This window comes from Tursiops truncatus, chromosome 12 (assembly GCF_011762595.2).
Source record: "Tursiops truncatus isolate mTurTru1 chromosome 12, mTurTru1.mat.Y, whole genome shotgun sequence".
Taxonomy (NCBI): domain Eukaryota; kingdom Metazoa; phylum Chordata; class Mammalia; order Artiodactyla; family Delphinidae; genus Tursiops; species Tursiops truncatus.
The window spans coordinates 14,250,163-14,271,171 of record NC_047045.1 but is presented as its reverse complement, the minus strand read 5'-3'; the positions used below and the strand labels follow the sequence as shown (position 1 = coordinate 14,271,171).

Here is a 21,009-nt window from a genome sequence, read left to right as displayed (position 1 = left end):
ACACACTGGATTTTGAAAACTTAGTATAAAAAAGAATATACAATATCCATTAATTATTTTAAGAATAATTACATGCTGAAATGATAATATTTTGGATATACTGGGTTAAATAAAATATTAAAATTAGCTTCAACTGTTTTTCACTTTTTAAAAAATGTATCTACTGGGAAATTTTAAATTACATATATGGATTGCATTATATATATTTGTACTGGAGAGTGCTGGTATAATCAAAGGAGCCCTAGTGAAGAGAGTCTGGTCAATATATTATCTTTTATGTCTGTCATCAAAATATTTTCTTAGTATATCTCATTACCCTTTTATCAAGAGTTATGTATTGCTCATCATTCTCTCTATGAATGTTAACAATCATGTTAATAACTGTCAGTATTTTGTCCTGTAGTAGGAATATAAAATTATTTACACATACACTTATATGAACTGTCACTATGCAAGTGTGCACATATAACACATTTATTCCCAAGAGTATTTCCCATAGTAAGTTTTCAAAAACAGAAAGTAAACATAAGTATTCTGTGGAACTATATTCAAGGATTGACAGGCTTGAGGAAGAAACACCTTATATACTACACAATATACATATATTCAGGACAAAAGCAAACATTATAAAAAGTATAAAAATAGACAAAAAGATACAAACACAATATATTTTGGTCAGAATTTCAGGTATGTTTTTTTTTCTTCTCTCTCCCCTTTACTTCAAAAGTTACAAATACTTTGGAAGCAGCATGTATTGTTGCACTTTTGATTTTTTGTTGTACAGTTAACGAACCTGAGAGTCTGGATGACTGGTGATCATCTATTTGGCCTTCCCATTCTTTCATTTCTTCTTCTTTGATTAATAAAGGTTTTCCTAGAGTTTGGCCAACAAGATTACAGACTTCTTGAGCTTTGCGCCATGCATTTTCTACAGCAACGACACAGGCTTGCCGTCTTAGGAATTAAATGCAGAGATTATTAATACGACAGTCAACAAACCGCAGCACTGAATAGTTTTGTTTAATTGGTTGATAATTAATTTAAAGAGGTGCTTAACTTACCGAAGATTCTCAATAGAACCTGGAGTATGATAGAACTGGGGTTGGCTGATGACAACAGAGCTATCTAGCTTTTCAACAAGAAAGTTACAAATATTTTGCATTTTTCCGAATTCAGTAAATGTAATGCAGACCTGTAAATGAAATGACAATTGAAATTATTTTCATGTCTGATGCATTATTTCAAATCTTTCTCTAAATGTGAGTTAAAAAAAGTAAAGCCAGGTTACAATGAGGTCATTTTATAGTATGTAACATATGAAAGACCTACTTGGTACTTATAACTAAATTTTGTTATTAAATTTATTTTTGCTTATGAATTTTGTAATTTATCTAATGTTGACTTGAACATTTAAAACTTCATTTTAATTAAATCAGTCAGAGACTTTTTATGAAAGAGAACTGGAGGGTTTCCTCTTCAACTTTATTATTCAGCTAAATTCTAACCCTGATGAATGTTTCATGACTCTTTAGTCATCTATGCCATTAGTTAGCTTCCTGATTAGTGGTAATTCCTTCATACTTCACTGCTGTCATTTGAGGTATGTTTCTTCTTCCAAAAGTTATTTTCAGATCTATATGCAGAAGTTCATCTATTTCACTATGTCCTCTGTCTTTAAATATGTGGAAGCAGCAAAGAGAAAGAGAGGGATGAGGTAACCTCCTGAGTCATCTTATACACTGAAGAACAGTTGCCTTTAATCATAAATGTTATCCAGGGAAGACTGATGTTCTATCTGGTTTCAATACTAAGTGAATAATGTCTTTTATAATCAGTTTGTCAATTTCATTTTTTTTTTTTTTAAAGCTGACTGGGATTTTGAGTGGGGTTGCAATGACTCTAAATATAGATTAAGGAAGACCTGATACCTTAATGATACTGAGTCTTCCAAATCAGGAACAAGGTATGTTTCTTCATTTATTTAGGTCTTCTTTAATTTCTCTTAGCAATATTTTGTAGTTTTCAGCATACACAGTTAAAAGATCAGATTTATCCCTAGGTATTTTATATTTTTGATGTTTATTAGTTCTAATAGTTTTTTTGTAGATTCCTTTAGATTTTCTACATTGATGGTCATGCTGTCCACAAACAAAGACAGTTTTACTTCTTACTTTCCAGTATGGATGCCTTTTCTTTCTTTTTCATGCCTCACTGCACTGGCTAGAACTTGAAGTACAATGTTGGATAGAAGTTGTGAGAGTAGATACGTTTGTCTTGTTCCTGATCTTAGGCACAAAGCAATCAGTGTTTCATCAATAAATATGATGGTAACTGTAGATTTTCCATAGGTTCCCTTCATCATTTTGAGGAAGTTTCCTACTATTTCTAGTTTGCTGAGAATTTTTATTAGGAATGGATGTTGGACTTTGTTAAATGTTTTTCTTCATCTACTGAGATCATCATATGTTTCTTTCTTGTTAATATGATAAACTAGATTGACCAGTTTTTGAATGTTGAAACAACCTTTCATTCCAGGGATGAACCATACTTGGTCATTATATATTATCCTTTTTATATATCACTGGATTTGATTTGCTAAAGTTTTGTTTATAATTTCTGCACATAAGTTTATGATGGACCACTGGTCTGTAGTTTTCTTTGCTTGTAATGTCCCCCCGCCCTCCCCCCACCCCCACCGGTTTTGTTATCTTCTGGTTCCAAATAATGAGTTGGAAAGTATTCCAGCTTCTTCATTTTCTGGAAAAGTTTGTACAGAATTGGCATAAATTCTCCCTTAAATGTATGCACTTTTTAATTTCTCTTTTAACTTCTCCTTTGACCCATGGGTTATTGAGAAGTATGTTATTTAAATTTCAAATATTTCAGTTCTATCATTTTTGCCTTAAGTATTTTGAAGCTTTAATATTAAATGTATAAGTGTTTAAGACTGTTATATTCTTGATTGACCCATTTATCATTATAAAATCATCTTTATCTGGGTAATACTCTTTGCTTTGAAATCTACTCTGTCTGATATTATCATAGCCACTACAACTTTCTCTTGGTTATTGTTAGCATGGTATATCTTTATGCACCCCTTTGATTTTTTTTTTTTTTTTGCGGTACACGGGCCTCTCACTGTTGTGGCCTCTCCCGTTGCGGAGCACAGGCTCCGGATGCGCAGGCCCAGGGGCCATGGCTCACGGGCCCAGCCGCTCCGCGGCATGTGGGATCTTCCTGGACCAGGGCACGAACCCGTGTCCCCTGCATTGGCAGGCAGACTCTCAACCACTGCGCCACCAGGGAAGCGCTGGTTTTTTTTAAAGTCAGGTTTATTAAGGCATAACTTATAAAGAGCAAAATACACTCCTTTTAGTATATGTCCTATGAATTTTGACAGATGCATTTACTCATGTAGCTACCATTATGATCAGTCCCATCAACTTCCTCAAATTCCCCTGTGCTCTCCACATCCCAGCCCCTGAAAGCCACTGATCTGTTTTTTTTTAAATAGTTGCACTTAATTTTTTATTTTTTGGACAACTTAAAAGGTTACTTTCCACTTACAGTTACTACAAAATATTGGCTCTATTCCTCGTGTTGTAACTCTATGTCCTTGAGCCTATCTTATACCCAATAGTCTGTACCTTCCACTCTCCCACTCCTATATTGCCCCTGCCCCCCAACACTGCTAACCATTAGTTTGTTCTCTATATCTGTGAGTCTGCTTCTTTTTTGTTTTATTCACTAGCTTTTTATATTTTTTAGACTTCACATGTAAGTGATATACAGTATTTGCCTTTCTTTGTCTGACTTATTTCACTTAGCATAATGCCCTCCAAGTCCATCCATGTTGCTGCAAATGGCAAAATTTCATTCCTTTTTTTATGGCTCAGTAGTATTCCATTGTGTACACACACACACACACACACACATATACACCATAGCTTCTTTATTCACTCATCTGTTGATGGACACTTAGGTTGCTTCCGTATCTTGGCAGTTACAAATAATGCTGGATGAACACTGGGGTGCACGTATCGTTTTGAATTAGTGTTTTTGTTTTTTCCAGATATATACCCAGGAGTGGAATTGCTAGGTCATATGGTAGTTTTATCATTTGCAAATATTTTCTCCCATTCAGTAGGTTGTCTTTTCATTTTTTTCAATGGTTACCTTTGCTGTGCAAAAGCTTTTAAGTTTAATTTGGTCTCATTTGTTTATTTTTACCTTTATTTCCTTTACTTTAGGAGACGGATCAAAAAATATTGCTGTGATTTATGTCAAAGAGTTTTCTGCCTATGTTTTCCTCTAGGAGTTTTATGCTATCCAGTCCTACATTTAGGTCTTTAATCAATTTTGAGTTTATTTTTGTACATGGTGTAAGAGAATGTTCTAATTTCATTCTTTTATATGTAGCTGCCAGTTTTCCCAGCACCACTTATTGAAGAGACTGTCTTTTTTCCACTGTATATTTTTGCCTCCTTTGTTGTAGGTTAATTGACTATAAGTGCATGGGTTTATTTCTGGGCTGTCTATCCTGTTTCATGGATGTGTCTGTTTTTGTGCCAGAACCATACTATTTTGATTACTGTAGCTTTGTAGTATAGTCTGAAGTCAGGGAGCATGATTCCTCCAGCTCTGTTCCTCATTCTCAAGATTGTTTTGGCTATTAGGGATCTTCTGTGTTTCCATATAAATTTTAAAATTATTTGTTCTAGTTCTGTGAAAAACGCCGTTGGTATCTTGATAGGAATTGCATTGAATCTGTAGATTGCCTTCGGTAGTACAGTCATTTTCACAATATTGATTCTTCCAATTCAAGAACGTGGTATATCTTTCCATCTGTTTGTGTTGTCTTCAATTTGTTTCATCACTGTCATATGGTTTTCAGAGTATAGGTGTTTTTCCTCCTTAGGTAGATTTATTCCTAGGTATTTTATTCTTTTTGCTGAGATGGTAAATAGGACTGTTTCCTTAATTCCCCTTTCTGATATGTCATTGTTAGTGTATAGAAATGCAACAGATTTCTGTGTATTAATTTTGTATCCTGTAACTTTACTAAATTAATTGATGAACTCTAGTAGTTTTCTGATGGCATCTTTAGGATTTACTATGTATAGTATCATGTCATCTGCAAACAGTGACAGTTTTACTTCCTCGTTTCCAACATGGATTCCTTTTATTTCTTTATCTTCTCTGATTGCTGTAGCTAGGGCTTCCAAAACTGTGTTGAATAAAAGTGACAAGGGTGGACGTCCTTGTCTTATTCCTGATCCTAGAGGAAATGTTTTCAGCTTTTCACTGTTGAGAATGATGTTAGTGGTGGGTTTGTCATATATGGCCTTTATCATGTTGAGGTGTGTTTCCTCTATGCCTGCTTTCTGGAGGGTTTTTAATATAAATCGATGTTGAATTTTATCAAAAGCTTTTCCTGCACCTATTGAGATGATTATGTGGTTTTTATTCTCCAATTTGTTAATGTGGTGTGTCACATGGATTGATTTGCAGATATTGAAAAATCCTTGCATCCCTGGGATAAGTTCCACTTGATCATGGTATATGATCTTTTTGATGTACTGTTGGATTCGGTTTGCTAATATTTTGTTGGGGATTTTTGAATTTATGTTAATTAGTGATATTGGCCTGTAATTTTCTTTTTTTGTGTGTGATATCTTTATCTGGTTTTGGTATCAGAGTGATGCTAGCCCCACAGAATGAGTTCTGAAGTGTTCACTCCTCTGCAATTTTTTGGAATAGTTTCAGAGGACAGGTGTTAACTCTTCTCTAAATGTTTGGTAGAATTCACCTGTGAAGCCACCTGGTCCTGGACTTTTGTTTGTTGTTAGTTTTTAAATTACTGATTCAAGCTCGTTACTGTAATTGGTCTGTTTATATTTTCTATTTCTTCCTGGTTCAGTCTTGGGAGATTGTGCCTTTCTAAGAATTTGTCCATTTCTTCTAGGTTGTCCATTTTATTGGCATATAGTTGTTCACAGTAGTCTCTTACGATCCTTTGTATTTCTGTGGTATCAGTTGTAACTTCTTTTTCATTTCTGATTTTATTGATTTGGGCCCTGTCCTTTCTTTTCTTGATGAGTGCGGCTAAAGGTTTATCAATTTTGTTTATTTTTTCAAAGAACCAGCTTTTAGTTTCATTGATCTTTTCTATTGTTTTCTTCATTTCTATTTCATTTATTCCTGCTCTGATCTTTATGACTTCTTTCCTTCTACTAACTTTGGGTTTTGTTAGTTCTTTTGCTTTAGATGTAAGGTTAGGTTGTTTACTTGAGAGTTTTCTTGTTTACTGAGGTAAGCTTGTATTGCTGTAAACTTCCCTCTTAGAACTGCTTTTGCTGTGTCCCATAAGTTTTGGACTGTCATGTTTTCATTTTCATTTGTCTCTAGGTATATTTTGACTTCCTCTTTGATTTCTTCGGTGATCCACTGCTTGTTTAGTAGCATATTGTTTAGCCTCCACGTTTGTGTTTTTTTGCAGTTTTTCTAAATAGTTGATTTCCAGTCGTATAGCATTGTGGTCAGAAAAGATGCCTGATACAATTTCAATTTTCTTAAATTTACTGAGACTTGTTTTGTGGCCTAGCATGTGATTTATCCTGGAGAATGTGCACATGGAACCATGTGCACTTGAAAAGAATGTGTATTTTGCTGCTTTCTACTGGAATGCTCTGTATATATCAATTAAGTCCATTTGGACTAATGTGTTGGAGAAGATATAACAATTGTAAATATATATGCACTCAACATAGGAGTACCTATATATATAAGGCAAATACTAACAGACATAAAAGGAGAAATCAGTGGTAACACAATAATTGTAGGGGACTTTAAAATCCCACTTACATCAATGGACAGATAATCCAGACTGAAAATGAATAAGGAAACACAGGCCTTAAATAACACATTGATCTGTTTTTCTAAAACTTTATTTTTTTAGAGAAGTTTTAGGCACACAGCAAAATTGACAGGAAGGAACAGAGGTTTTCCATATATACCCTTCTACCCCCCACACACATAGTCCCCCCCCCACCATAATCAACATTCCCCACCAGACTGGTACATTTGTTACAATATGTGTACCTACTGGGTTGACCAAAAAGTTCTTTCAGGTTTTTCCATAACACCTTTGGCCAACCCAATACACTGACACAGCATAATGACCAGAAGTCCACAGTTTACATTAGAGTTCATTCTTGGTGTTTTATATTCACTGGGTTTGTACAAATGTATGCTGACATGCATCTATCATTATAGTTTCATACAGAATACTCTCACTGCCCTAAAATTCCTCTGTGCACCCCCTATTCATCCCACCCTCCCCCTAACTGCTGGCACCATTGATCCTTTTACTGTCTCCATAGTTTTTCTTCTCCCAGAATGTCATATAGTTGGAATCATACAGTTTGTAGCCTTTTCTGATTGTCTTAGTAATAGGCATTTAAGGTTCATACCTATTTTCATGGCTTGAGAGCTTATTTCTTTTTAGTGATGAATAATATTCCATTTTCTGGATGTACCAGTTTATGTATCCATTCACCTACTGAAGGACATCTTTGTTGCTTCCAAATTTTGCGATTATGAATGAAGCTGCTACAAATATCCATGTGCACGTTTCTATGTGAGCATACATTTTCACCTCCTTTGGGTACATACTAAGGAGCATGATTGCTGCATCATGTGGTAGGAATATGTTTAGTTTTATAGGAAACTTTGTCTCCCAAAATGACTGCACCATTTTGCATTCCCACCAGGAATGAGTGAGAGCTCCTCTTGTTCCACGACCTCGTCAGCATTTGGTGTTGTCAGCATTCCAGATTTTGGCCATTCTAATAAGTGTGCAGTGACATTTCATTTTTGTTTTAATTTGCAGCTGCCTAATAACATATGATGTGGATCAGCTTTTCATATGCTTATTTACCATCTATATATCTTTTTTAGTGAGGCATCTGTTAAGGTCTTTGGTTTATTTTTAATTTTTTTTTTTCTTACTGTTGAGGTTAAGAGTTCTTTGTGTATTTTGGATAGCAGTCCTTTAAAATAAGTGTGTTTTGCAAATATTTTCTCTGGGTCTGTGACTTCTCTTATTATTCTCCTGACATTGTCTTTCACAGAGCAGAAGTTTTTAACTGTAATGAAGTCCAGCTTACCAATTATTTCTTTCATGGATCAATGCCTTTGGTGTTGTATCTACAAAGTCAGTGTGATACTCAAGGCCATCTAGGTTTTCTCATATGTTTATAGTTTTGTGTTTTACCTTTAGGTCTATGATACATTCTGAGTTAATTTTTTGAAGGGTGCAAGGTCTGTATCTAGATGCTTTTTTTTTTGTATGTGGATGTCTTGTTGTTCCAGCACCAATTGTTGAAAAGATGATTGTGCCCCATTGTACTGCCTTTGTTCCTTTCTCAAAAATCAGTTGATTATACAGGAGTCTATTTCTTGGCTCTCTATTCTGTTCCATTGACCTGTTTGTCTGTTCTTCAAACACTACTACACTATCTTGATTTTTGATGCCTTTTAGTAAGCCTTGAAGTCAGGGAATGTCATTTCTCCAACTCTGTTCTTCTCCTTCAATACTGTATTGGCTATTCTGGTTCTTTTGCGTCTCCATATAAACTTGAATTATTTTTTTTTCAATATCCCCAAAATAACTTACTGGGAGTTTGGTTGAGACTGCATCAAATCTATAGATAGATCTATAGATCTATAGATCTATAGAAGAAGAACTGACATCCAGACCATATTGAGTCTTTCTATCCATGAACATGGAATATCTCTCCATTTATTTGGCTCTTCTTTAATCTAATTCATCAGAGTGTCAAAGTTTTCCTCATATAAATCTTGTACATATATGTTGTTAGATATACACCCAAGTAGTTCATGTTTTGGGGTGCTATGGAAAATTGTTTTTAATTTCAAATTCTACTTGTTTGTTGCTGGTATGTAGGAAATATTTTGTTGAAGATTTTTGCCTCTATATTCATGAGGGATTGGTCTGTAGTTTTCTTATCTTGTAATGCATTTCCATAGGATTTGTGGTGATGTCTCCTTTTTCAGTTCTGATATTAGTAATTTGTTCTTTCTCTTTTTTCCCCCCTTTAGTTTGGCCAGAAGCTTATCGATCTTATTGATATTTTCAGAGAACTAGCTTTTGGTTTCACTAATTTTCTCTATTGATTTCCTGTTTTCAGTTTCACTGATTTCTGCTCTAATTCTTATTATTTTTCTTCTGCTTACTTTGGACTTAATTTGCTCTTCTTTTTCTAGTTTCCTAAGGTGGAAACATTATTTATTTTAGATTTTTCTTCTTTTTACTATATGCATTCAATGCTAAAATTTCTCTCTAAGCTGCTTTCACTGTATCTCACACATTTTGATAAACTGTATTTTCACTTTCATTTAGTTCTAAATATTTTAAAATTTCTCTTGAGATTTCTTCATTGACCCATGTTATTCAGAAGTGTGTTGTTTAATCTCCATGTATTTTGGGATTTTCCAATTATGTTTCTGTTATTGATTTCTAGGTTAATGCCACTGTGGTCAGAGAGCAGACATTATATGATCTATCCTTTTAAATTTGTTAAGGTATAAGTTTTGGCCTAAAATGTATTTTTTGGTGGGGGGGGGCACGGGAAGTAAAGGTTTACTGCAGGGCCAAGCAATGAGAATGGGTGGATTGTGCTCAAAAGACCCAAACTCCAAATGTGTTCTATCTTGGTGAATGCTCCATGAGAGCTTGAGAAGAAGAATACTGTTTTTGGAGGAAGTAATTTATAGATGTCCATTCTATCCAGTGAATTGATGGTACTGTTAAGTTCAACTAGGTCCTTACTGATTTTATGCCTGCTGAATCTGTCCCTTCTTGATAAAGGGAGTTGGAGACTCCAACTATGATAGCAGACTCATCTATTTCTCCTAGCAGTTCTATTAGTTTTTGCCTCATGTAGTTGGGGAATGCACGTTAAGGAGTTTTTTTTTTTTTGGCTGTGCCACCACGCAGCATGTGGGATCTTAGTTCCCCAACCAGGGATCGAACCCATGCTCCCTGCACTGGAAGTGCAGAGTCTTAACCACAGGACTGCCAGGGAAGTCCCCAAGGATTGTTATGGCTCTGGGAAAATTGCCCCTGTATCGTTACCTAATGCCCTTCTGTATCCCTGATAACTCCTTGTTATGAAGTCTGTTGTGTCTGAAATTACAATAGTGACTCTTGCTTTCTTTTGATTAGTGTTAGCATGATTAATTTTTCTCCATGGATTTACTTTTAATCTATATATGTCTTTATATTTAAAATGGATTTCTCACAGATAACATATAGTTGGGTAGTGTTTTTTGATGCACTTTGACAATCTCTCTTTTAATTGCTGCGTTTAGACCACTGATGTTCAAAGCATTACTGATATAGTTGGATTAATATCCACCATATTCTTTACTGTTTATTTGTTGCCCTTGTTCCTTTTTCTAAGTTCTGTCTTCTGCCTTTTGTGATTAAAAAATTTTTTTCATTTATTTATTTATTTAGGCTGTGTTGGGTCTTCGTTGCTGTGTGTGGGCTTTCTCTAGTTGCTGCAAGCAGGGACTACTCTTTGTTGCAGTGCATGGGCTTCTCATTGCAGTGGCTACTCTTGTTGCAGAGCACAGGCTCTAGGTGCACGGGTTTCAGTAATTATGGCACACGGGCTCAGTAGATGTGGCTTGTGGGCTCTAGAGCGCAGGCTCAGTAGCTGTGGCACACAGGCTTAGTTGCTCCGCGGCATGTGGGATCTTCCTGGATCAGGGCTGGAACCCATTTCCCCTGCACTGGCAAGTGGATTCTTAACCACTGTGCCACCAGGGAAGCCCTTGTGATTTTAACTGAGCATTTCATGGTTCCCTTTTTTCTCCTTTCTTAGCATATCAGTTATATATTTTTAAGCTTTTTTAGTGGTTTCTCTAAAGTATGCAATACATATTTACAGCTAATCCAAGTCCACTTTTAAATAACACTATACCACTTTATGGGTTGTGTGAGTACCTTATAATAACAAAATAATCCTAATTCCTCCATCCCATCTCTTGTATCATTACAGTCATTCATTTCACTTATATATCAGCATACACAAGTATATATATAAGAAACATGCATAAGCATACAAAATTGAATATATTGTTGCTATTACTTTAAACAAACTGGTATTCACTAGATTGATTAAGAATAAGAAAAATATCTATAACACAGGGAACTCTGCTCCATATTATGTAACAACCTAAATGGGAAAAGAATTTGAAAAAGAAGAGATACATGTATATGTATAACTGAATCACTTTGCTGTACACCTGAAACTAATGCAACATTGTTAATCAACTATAATATAAAATAAGAAGTTAAGAAAAAGAATAAGAAAAATAAAAGTATTTTACCTTCACTTACTCCTTTTTTGATGTTCTTCTTTTCTTTACATAGATCCAGGTTTCTGATCTATATTATTTTCCTTCTTTCCAAAGAACTTCTTCTAACAGTTGTTGCAAGGCAGCCCTAATGGTAACAAATTCCCTCAATTTTTGGACTTCCCTGCTGGCCTAGTGGTTAGGAGTCCGGGCTTTCACTGCAGTGGCCTTGGTTCAATCCCTGGTTGGGAAAGATCCTGCAAATTGCATGGTGCGGCCAGAAACAAAAACACCCTCCCCACCCCCCGAAAAAACAGTCTTAGTCAAATTCCCTCAATTTTTGTCTGAGAAAGTCTTTATTTCTCCTTCAATTTTGAAGGATACTGTGTAGAGAACTCTAGGTTGGGGTTTTTTTTTCTCTCAACACTTTAAGTGTTTAAACTCCACTCTCTCTTTTCTTGTATGGTTTCAGAGGAAAAGTCAGGTATAATTCTTGTTTTTCTTCCTCTATAGGTAAAGTGTTTTTACCTCTGGCTTCTTTCACGTTTTCTTCTTTATCTCTGATTTTTTGTAGTTTGAAAATAATATGCTCACCAGTAGGGGTCTTTTTGGGCATTTATTGGGGAAATTCTCTGTCATTATTGCTTCAAATATTTCTTCTGTTCCTTTCTCTCTTCTCCTTCTGGTACTCTCATTATGTGTATGTTATACCTTCTGTAGTTGTCCCATAGTCCTTGGATATTCTGGGTTTTTTTTTTCCCCCAGTTTTTGTTCTCTTTGCTTTTCAGTTTTTGAGGTTTCTATTGAGATACCCTCAAGCCTAGAGATTCTTTCCTCTACTGCATCCAGTCTTCTGCATCCATCAGAAGCATTCTTCATTTCTGTTACAGTGTTTTTGATCTCTAGTATTACTTTTTGGGTCTTAGGATTTCAATCTCTCTGCTTATGTTGCTCATCTGTTCTTGCATGGTGTCTACTTATCCATTAGACCTCTTAGCACATTAATCATATTTGTTTTAAATTCTCAGTCTGATAGTTCCAACACCCCTACCATCTCTAGTTCTGATGTTTGCACTGTCTCATCAAACTGCATTTTTTGCCTTTTGGTGTGCCTTGTAATTTTTTCCTTGATAACTGGACATGATATATTGAGTAAAAGGAACTGCTGTAAATAAGTCTTTAGTAATGTGGTGGTAAGATATAGGGAGAGGGAAAGTGTTCTACTGTTTTATGATTCTCAGTTTTTTAGTGAGCCAGTGCCTCCAGACTGAACTTCACAAGTATTTCTGAGCTGTTGTTGTTGTTGTTGTTTTCTCCTCCTCTTCAGGTAGAAGAAGATGGCTAGAGTGGATTGGATTTCGGTATTTCCCTTCCCTCTGGTTAGTTAGGCTCTGATAATATACCAGCAGGTTAGGGTCTGCTTAACTAGTTTCTCCTGAGGACAGACTTTCTTAAGAAGAACAGAGTACTCTGGCATATTTCAAAATGGTTCCTTTTCCCCTCCCTCTGCCAGACACACTAGGGAAGTTTTTTCCCATCTTCACAGTGAGAACCTAGTCGAGCACGTGGAGGTAAATCTCACAAAACTGTGGGTCCCCCTCTATGACTGGATCCTCTAGAGTTTTAATTCTCAGAGTTGTCCACACTGAGCCTCCAGGAATTTGTCAATTATAGTTCAGAGTTTCCTATCCGGGCACCGTTTCTGGAGGTGGTTTCTGTTGTCTCTGCTCTAGTAAGCTGTGACTCACTGTGTCTGCCTGTCTGTCTCTACAGTTTGGGGGGTAGCAGTGTGCCCTGTATGCTCACCTCTCTTATGGATCCTAGAAGAGTTGTTGATTTTTCAGTTTTCTTTCAGCTTTTTACTTGTTAGGATGCAGTGGTGACTTCTAAGCTCCTAACACGTAGACTAAGAAACTGAAAGTCTGCCATTACTTTTAACCAGTTGGTGCCCTCATATTTAAAGTACATTTGTCCTATGCGGCAGCTTCCCACTAGCCATCCATTTTACATTTGGTAGTGCATATATGTTAATGCTACTCTCTCACTTCATTGCAGCATAGCACAGGCAGATCAGCTCGGTGCTTTGTGACCACCTAGACGGGTGGGATAGGGAGGGTGGGAGGGAGATGCAAGAGGGAGGAGATATGGGGATATATGTATATGTATAGCTGATTCACTGTGTTATACAGCAGAAACTAACACACCACTGTAAAGCAATTATACTCCAATAAAGATATAAAAAAATAAATTCTATTAATAAAAGAAAAAAAAATAAAGTATGTTTGTTGCAAGCAGCTTACAGGTGAGGTGTGTTTTTTAATACAATCTGAAATATAAGCCTTCTAATGGAGGTATTTAGAATATTTATATTTAATTTGATTATTGATATGGTTACATTTAAACCTCTGATCTTGCTATACTATTTGTCTCATATTTTCTTTTCTCCCCCTCCCCACTTTCTGCCTTTTTTTGGGGGGATTGAGTATATTTTTATTATTCTATTTGATATCCTTCATTGGCTTCTTTGCTATAACTCTTGTTGTTGTTGTTAATTTAGTGTCTGCTTTAGAGTTTATAGTATATACATGTTTATCACAATCTACCTTCAGGAGATATACAATTTCATATATAAGAAACCTACAATATTCTACTTCTATTTCTCCCTTCTTGACCTTCCTGCTATTGCTGTTGTATGTTTTACTTTTACATATGTTAGAATTCCTAAAGTTCGTCATTGTCATTTTTGTTCAAACAATTATCTTTTATATAGATGTAGAGAAATAGAGATGATATAAGAAAAATATCATATCTACCTGTGTAGTTACCATTTTCAGTGCTCTTCATTCCTTTGTGTAGATTCCTATTCCTTTTTAGTACCATTTCATTCCACCTACCCAATTTCATTTAGCATTTCTTGTATTGCAAGTCTACAGGTAATGAATTCTTTCAGCTTTCTGAAAAAGTCTATAGTTGGCCTTCAATTTTGAGCAGTATTTTTGCTGAACACAGGGTGATAATAACAAACTATATGATAGGAGAAATATGATTTAAAAGCCCCAAGTGAGAAAGACACTTTTTTAGTTGTCATCATTGTTTATGACTGTAAGCTCAACAGAAGGGAACAATGTGATGCAAGTGCCAAAATGTTCAGGCGTATATGTGTTATTAGAAATACACTTTCCAGAATAGGGAAGATAATCATCTTTCTCTAATATGGAATCACAATTAGGACACTATAGTTGTAGATGCTTTAGGAGGAAATTGGTTAACAAAAGAGAGAGCTTGTCATCTAAGAAATGACCAAAGAAACTGGGGATCCTTACACTTGGAGAAGAAAAAAGTAGCATTAATATGATACTGAACCTCAAGTATATAGTTCTAGGAAGAAATATTTGTTTTGTCCTTGGAGAGGTACATAATTAAAATGGATAAGTACTAGTAAGTCAATTCTTGGTTTAATGTTAGAAAATTGTATATTGATTAGATGTCTGAAAATGGAATTGGCCTTTTATATTCATACCTATCTATGTATAAAATATTTCACAAAAAAGATGAAGAGTTAAAAGAAAATTAGATGAGATAATGTATGGAAAACACCTGACACATGGAAACATGCAAGGAAAAGGAGGGGGGAAACTGGTTATACTATTTTTTCTATTTAATAGACTTTTATTGAATGCCTACTATATCCCAGGTTTTTAAAATCCCTCCAACACTGAAATTGTAACAGGAAAACAACATGAGAAGTGGAAAGAGTAGAGATATAAGAATTGCAAAGCCAAGGTTTTACTCCAACCCCAAACATACAAACACCCACCCACCCTTAAAGAACTCACTTAGATAATTTCTAACTTTCAATATCTTATCTTTAAAATAAGCTGAAGCAGCAGGGTAGGCGGGAGGTTAGAAAAAGAATCTCTGAAGTGCCTTTCAGGATGAAAATTTCAGGTATTATGTGAAAAGTCATGTTCTACCATCTAATCTTAGTCTGTATATTTAACTATCTGCGAGAATATTGGTATACATCAGATATTAGGTTTTGGTGTTCACTATAGCCATAGCCATAAAGCCACACATTGTTCTTTATGCACAGGTTGGCATACTTTATACCTCAGGACCCTACCATCCTGGTCTCTGCTGATGCTGACTTAAGGGCAATCATGTATTAGACTACACTATATAAGAGTTCTGGCTACTGGGAAGCCCTATACAAAATATAATCAGATTCTCTCTTAAGAAATTCAAATACAAGACATTAAAAAGGTAAGTACAGCAAAAGGACGAGGAGTAGAGTTCAGCCAAGTCCTCACTTAGCCGTGTCTTACAACAAAATAAGCAGCTCTAAAGCACACTCTGTACGTGGCGGGTCAGTCCCTAGAATAAATCAGTCTGAAAAACTGGCCAGTTTTCCATGAAGCCTGGCTGAATGTTTGCTGGGACTGTTCCTTTTCCTGCTCGTGTACTTACTAGTGTACCCTCACAACAAACCCCATTAACTAAGATAACCAGAGCCCATCTATGTTCACTACAACCTGAAGTCCAAACAGGTAATAACTACTGGAGGATGCTAGAACAACTCCCAGTCTTTGACTTCCATAGTATGGAATCTTACCAGACCGCTCTTCATCCTGTTTTGAAAGGTATGTTTTGGTCCCCACTACTACAGAATAACATTTGCCAAATGGATCCCTAAAATCATCATAAGATGGTTAAATTTTAAGTGAAGAAATTATAAATTTATTAAAGTAAGTATAGGGACAACAGTGTGTTATGGAAATTACTATCTCAAGAGGTAAGAAGCCAGGATCCTAATTTCCATTCTAATTCTTATAATATGATCTTTGAAAAATCTGAGCCTAAGCTATCTAAGCCTAAGGTCACACCCTTAAAATTAGAAAAAATAATTTATTATCTGCCTGAAGGTAGGACTAGTTGATTTCTTGAGGTATTTTACACCTCTAATGGCAAAGATTCTCTGATTAGATAAACAATATTCCATTCAAATCTCATTCCTGTTTGTTTCCTGGGGCAAAGGAGGCAGCCTGACTGCCCCAAAGTACCCCAAGATGTTTGGAGCCAGGAAGAGAGAGCAGTCTTGTAACCTAGCCACAAGTACATATAACATACTCTGGTGTCATAAAATCCTGATCATACAATCTTTAAAGATAAGTAAAAAGCTCGACAGTTTTAGGAACTAAGTGTTTTCATTAATTGAGTGTACAAAAATATTTTGTTCTTTTTAATTTGTGCAAAGGTTGAGTAGTTTTTATTTTTAAATAAACCTGAACACAAAACAATAAAATTACATTGTGAACCAAAAGAATGTTGAAAAGTCTTTCAGTCCTTTATTCTATGACTATTAATTTGCTATTTATCGGAGGAGAAGAAATTTTTCTTTTGTAGTGCTTCCTGCTCACTAGATGATAACATTACTAAAATTTTATTCACGTGGCAATTAAATGCTACTTCCATCTGCTATTTTTATTCCACTTCAAAACAATTTCTCTTAAATCTCATTAAATTTATTTTAAAAGCTCATCCAGATATGTAACACCAAAAATGACTGAGAAAAATGATCTTTTATCAATACCATGAGAAGCATTTCTCATATACACTGAGTTTCAAGAATAAAATTAAATGCAAACTGTCCCCACAAGTCGTGGTGTTTCCAATTATTTAAGATAAGTACATACCTCTGCTTCCATGTGATAAGCATTTTCTACCCTTTGAAAATCCTTTGTCACAGTTACATTTTCTGACTGAAACAGAAAGTACAAAAGTATGATTACTAAATGTTTGGTTACTAAATGCAATTACTCTAAAACATAAAGCATAAACCTGAACTTATTAAAATCAGAATGACAAAATATGCAGAAAGAACTGGTTTGCCTGGTGTTTTAATACTTTCCTAAAAGTAACATAAAATAAATTCAGAAACTTATACATATTTGCTGAAATTTCATCATAATTGTGGCTACACTTGTAGTAATTTTTACATTAGCTAGTACAAAAAGTATGAACTTAGGGTGGTGTATACATATATATATGAAGAATTATTTGTACATAAAGCATTCTGAATGTTGTAGGAATGTCAGAGTTTTAAAAATGTTTAATTTACAAATAATACAAATTTACTGAACATATCGTACACAACTTTGGGCAAGTTACTCAACATTTTTGAGATTTAGTTTCCACATTTATAAAATTAGGTTACACTACATGTGAGGTAGGAGGTCCCAGGCTGAGCAGCTGGAGTGTGTCAGACTGAGCAGTTGGAGCTTGTCTCCCTACCACACCCTGGCCCCTGACGACATTTCAAGGAAAAAGATAACAGCAGGAGCAGAGAGGAACTAAGCTCTGCTGCAGTAAAAAGATAAGATGACCACGTCTTCATTCTTCAGGTCAAGGAGACCTCCCCAACTTCACATGTACAGAAAAGTTCCTAGGGGATCAAAAAAGGAGGGGGGGGGGGCTAACCCATAATATGTTCTGCCAGTCTCCTAGAGACCCGCACACTGGAATCCATCTTGGCCGAAAGATGCGCATGCACATTAGACAGGACCCTGAGTCAGATCGGATATGGGGAACAAGCAAGATGATTGGCCAGAGGAAAACAAAGACCTGGAAGATGGCCCCTACATAAGCAATTTAAACCACGCCTTTAGCGCTCTTTATTAGCGAAGATGCCCACACTCTTCTCTGAGTGTGTAGCTCTGCTTTGCTTCTGTCCTAAATAAACTGCTTTTCTTTGTGCTCTACCACACGTGCTGTGCTTCTAATAAACTCTGTGTCTGCTTTACAACCTTGGTCTCTGTAAAATTCGTTTTTCAAAGAGGTCAAGAGCGAGGGCTCTGCTTCTAGCCACTAGCCCCTGGTGGTCTAGTGGTTAGGATTCCTCGTTTTCACCCAGGCAGCCCAGGTTCGATTCCCAGGCAAGGAACTAAGATCTTGCTTCAAGCTGCCATTCACTGCTGTTACCCCAAGATCACATGGGACTGTTCTGAGGATTTAATGAAAAGTTGTAAATAAAATGCTTGACACAGAAGGCACTCAGCAAACACACATGCTATACCATTATGATATAAATATTTCCTGAAATACTGGACCCAAGCAGTCTGTTCTTAGAAAAGTAATATTAATGCTTTTTGATTCTCTGGGTAAGTATAGGTTATATAATTCTGGTTAAAAAGTTAAATTTCTTATTTACATTTCAAAAGGGTTTTAAAATTTAGTGAAATGAATTCTTGACCTACTCCCATCCTTGGGGATAGACAGAACTTATATTTTATAAATTTTTGCATCTTTTTATTTTCCCACTATTGCATTGCTTTATTTGCTGACCCCTAATAAATTGAACAGGTTATGATATTTGCTACAATCATACAATGTTGGAACTTCAGGGATGGAGCTATGGTCAACTCCTGGGCCCCACTGGTCTTTAAATGCAGTTTGTTTCTTAGATCATGGGTCCTTTGTGGCATTGGTAAGGTCACTGCCAAGAGTGACACATAGGAATTATTCAGTGCATGTTGGCCAACCAATTTCCGCTTAGGTGGATTATTTTTTTGGCTTAATCATGTCAAATACATAAAATACATATCAAAAGTTACATAGAAAATACATTAAAAATAGATACGCCCCTCAATATTATTGCCAATGGTTGTCGTGGAGCTTTCCCTTATGTTTTCTTTTAGTAGTTTTATAGTTTCAGGTCTTACATTTAAGTCTCTAATCCATTTTGAGTTGATTTTTGTATATGGTATGAGATAAGGGTCCAGTTTCATTCTTCTGCATGCGACTATTCACCATTGTGAACATTCAATAAAGAATCCACTGCTGAAGAGCCTATCCTTTTTTTTTTTTTTAACATCTTTATTGGGGTATAATTGCTTTACAATGGTGTGCTAGTTTCTGCTTCATAACAAAGTGAATCAGTCATACATATACATACGTTCCCATATCTCTTCCCTCCTGCGTCTCCCTCCCTCCCACCCTCCCTATCCCACCCCTCCAGGCGGCCACAAAGCACCGAGCTGATATCCCTGTGCCATGCGGCTGCTTCCCACTAGCTATCTACCTTACGTTTGTTAGTGTATATATGTCCATGACTCTCTCTCACCCTGTCACAGCTCACCCTTCCCCCAAATTTTTGTATCTTTAAAAATATATGCTAAATAAAGAATATTATGCCCAATAATTATTTAATTATAAGTTATTTGGTAAGGGATTTAGCTGCACCTGAATTTTAAGGTATACACTAATTTCAAGCCATTATATGACCTAGAAAATTCTAAAAAGCTTTAAGCTGAAAATCTGAACTTAAGTTCTAATTATAGCTCTGATGTCTGTTACCATGAAAATATTCATTTTTTATGATGAACGTAATATTTACTCATTGTAGAAAAATTACAATATGGATATAGATAAAATAAACCAGTACTGTATACATTGCTTGAAGTTGAAAACATGAAACTTGAAACATAAAGCATTTCTGTCATTTAATATTCTCTTATGACATGTAAACACATCTTCTATTTTCTTGGATGTCTTTTTTTCATTTTTCCCCCCACTTCACTTAATAAATACATATAAAACTTCTGATTAAAAAATTATTAGAGAAATAATTTTAGGAAAGGTAGCTGAAAAGAAAGTAGCTTTTACTGTTGCACTTAACAATGTTATTGCTTTTATAAAAATAATATATGCTAATTAATAAATATCTAATACTAGAGAAAAGAACAAAGTAATAAGTCTCTAAACCCAGTAGTATTAAAATTTCAGGGCTTCCCTGGTGGCGCAGTGGTTGAGAGTCCGCCTGCCGATGCAGGGGACACGGGTTCGTGCCCCGGTCCGGGAAGATCCCACATGCCGCAGAGCGGCTGGGCCCGTGAGCCATGGCCGCTGAGCCTGCGCGTCCGGAGCCTGTGCTCCGCAACGGGAGAGGCCACAACAGTGAGAGGCCCGCGTACCGCAAAAAAAAAAAAAAAATTTCAGTAAACATTTTAAGTCATCTATCAATGCATATAAACATATCTATGTATAGTCTATCTATGTATAGACTTTTCCATAAATGAAATTATACTCTACATGGTGTTCTGTAACCTTTTAATAACCTTTATTTTAGAAAAAATTAAAATCTACAGAAAAGTTGCTAAGATAGTATACAGTTCCATATAGCTCAGTTTCAGATTTCTCTGATGTTACCATCTTTTATTACCATGGTGCATCTGTCAAACTAAAAAACCATCATTGGTATATAACCATTAACTAAATTCCAAACTTTACTTGCATTTCACCAATTTTTCTATTAATGTTCTTTTACTATTTCAGAATCCAATCTGTGATACCACATTGCATTAATTCATCATGTCTCCTTAGTCTCCTGTAATCTAAGAGAATTTCTCAGTCTTCTCTTGTTTTCATAACCTTGAAGGTTTTGATCAGGTATTTTGCAGGATGTCCCTCAATTTGGGTTTGTTTGGTAGCTCTTCCTCATGGTCAGACCACGGTTATAGGCTTTAGGAAAGAATATCACAGAGGTGAAGCGCCCTTCTCATTGCAACATATCAGGGGGGTACATGATATCCATGTGATATTACTCATGATGATAACCTTGATCAC

At 35.7% G+C, this 21,009-nt stretch overlaps 1 protein-coding gene across 1 annotated transcript in view; it reads right to left on the bottom strand.

The window, feature by feature from the left end:
• Positions 1 to 456: 456 nt before the first annotated feature.
• IRAK1BP1 (interleukin 1 receptor associated kinase 1 binding protein 1) overlaps positions 457 to 21,009 on the bottom strand; it is a 35,969-nt gene continuing 15,416 nt past the window's right edge. Inside the window, exons 2-4 of the mRNA XM_019929324.3 lie at positions 17,082 to 17,147; positions 1,062 to 1,192; positions 457 to 954 (exon numbers count right to left, since the gene is read on the bottom strand). Coding sequence (XP_019784883.1) covers positions 684 to 954; positions 1,062 to 1,192; positions 17,082 to 17,147 — 468 coding nt within the window. The 3' untranslated portion in view covers positions 457 to 683. The remainder of the gene's footprint in view (positions 955 to 1,061; positions 1,193 to 17,081; positions 17,148 to 21,009) is intronic.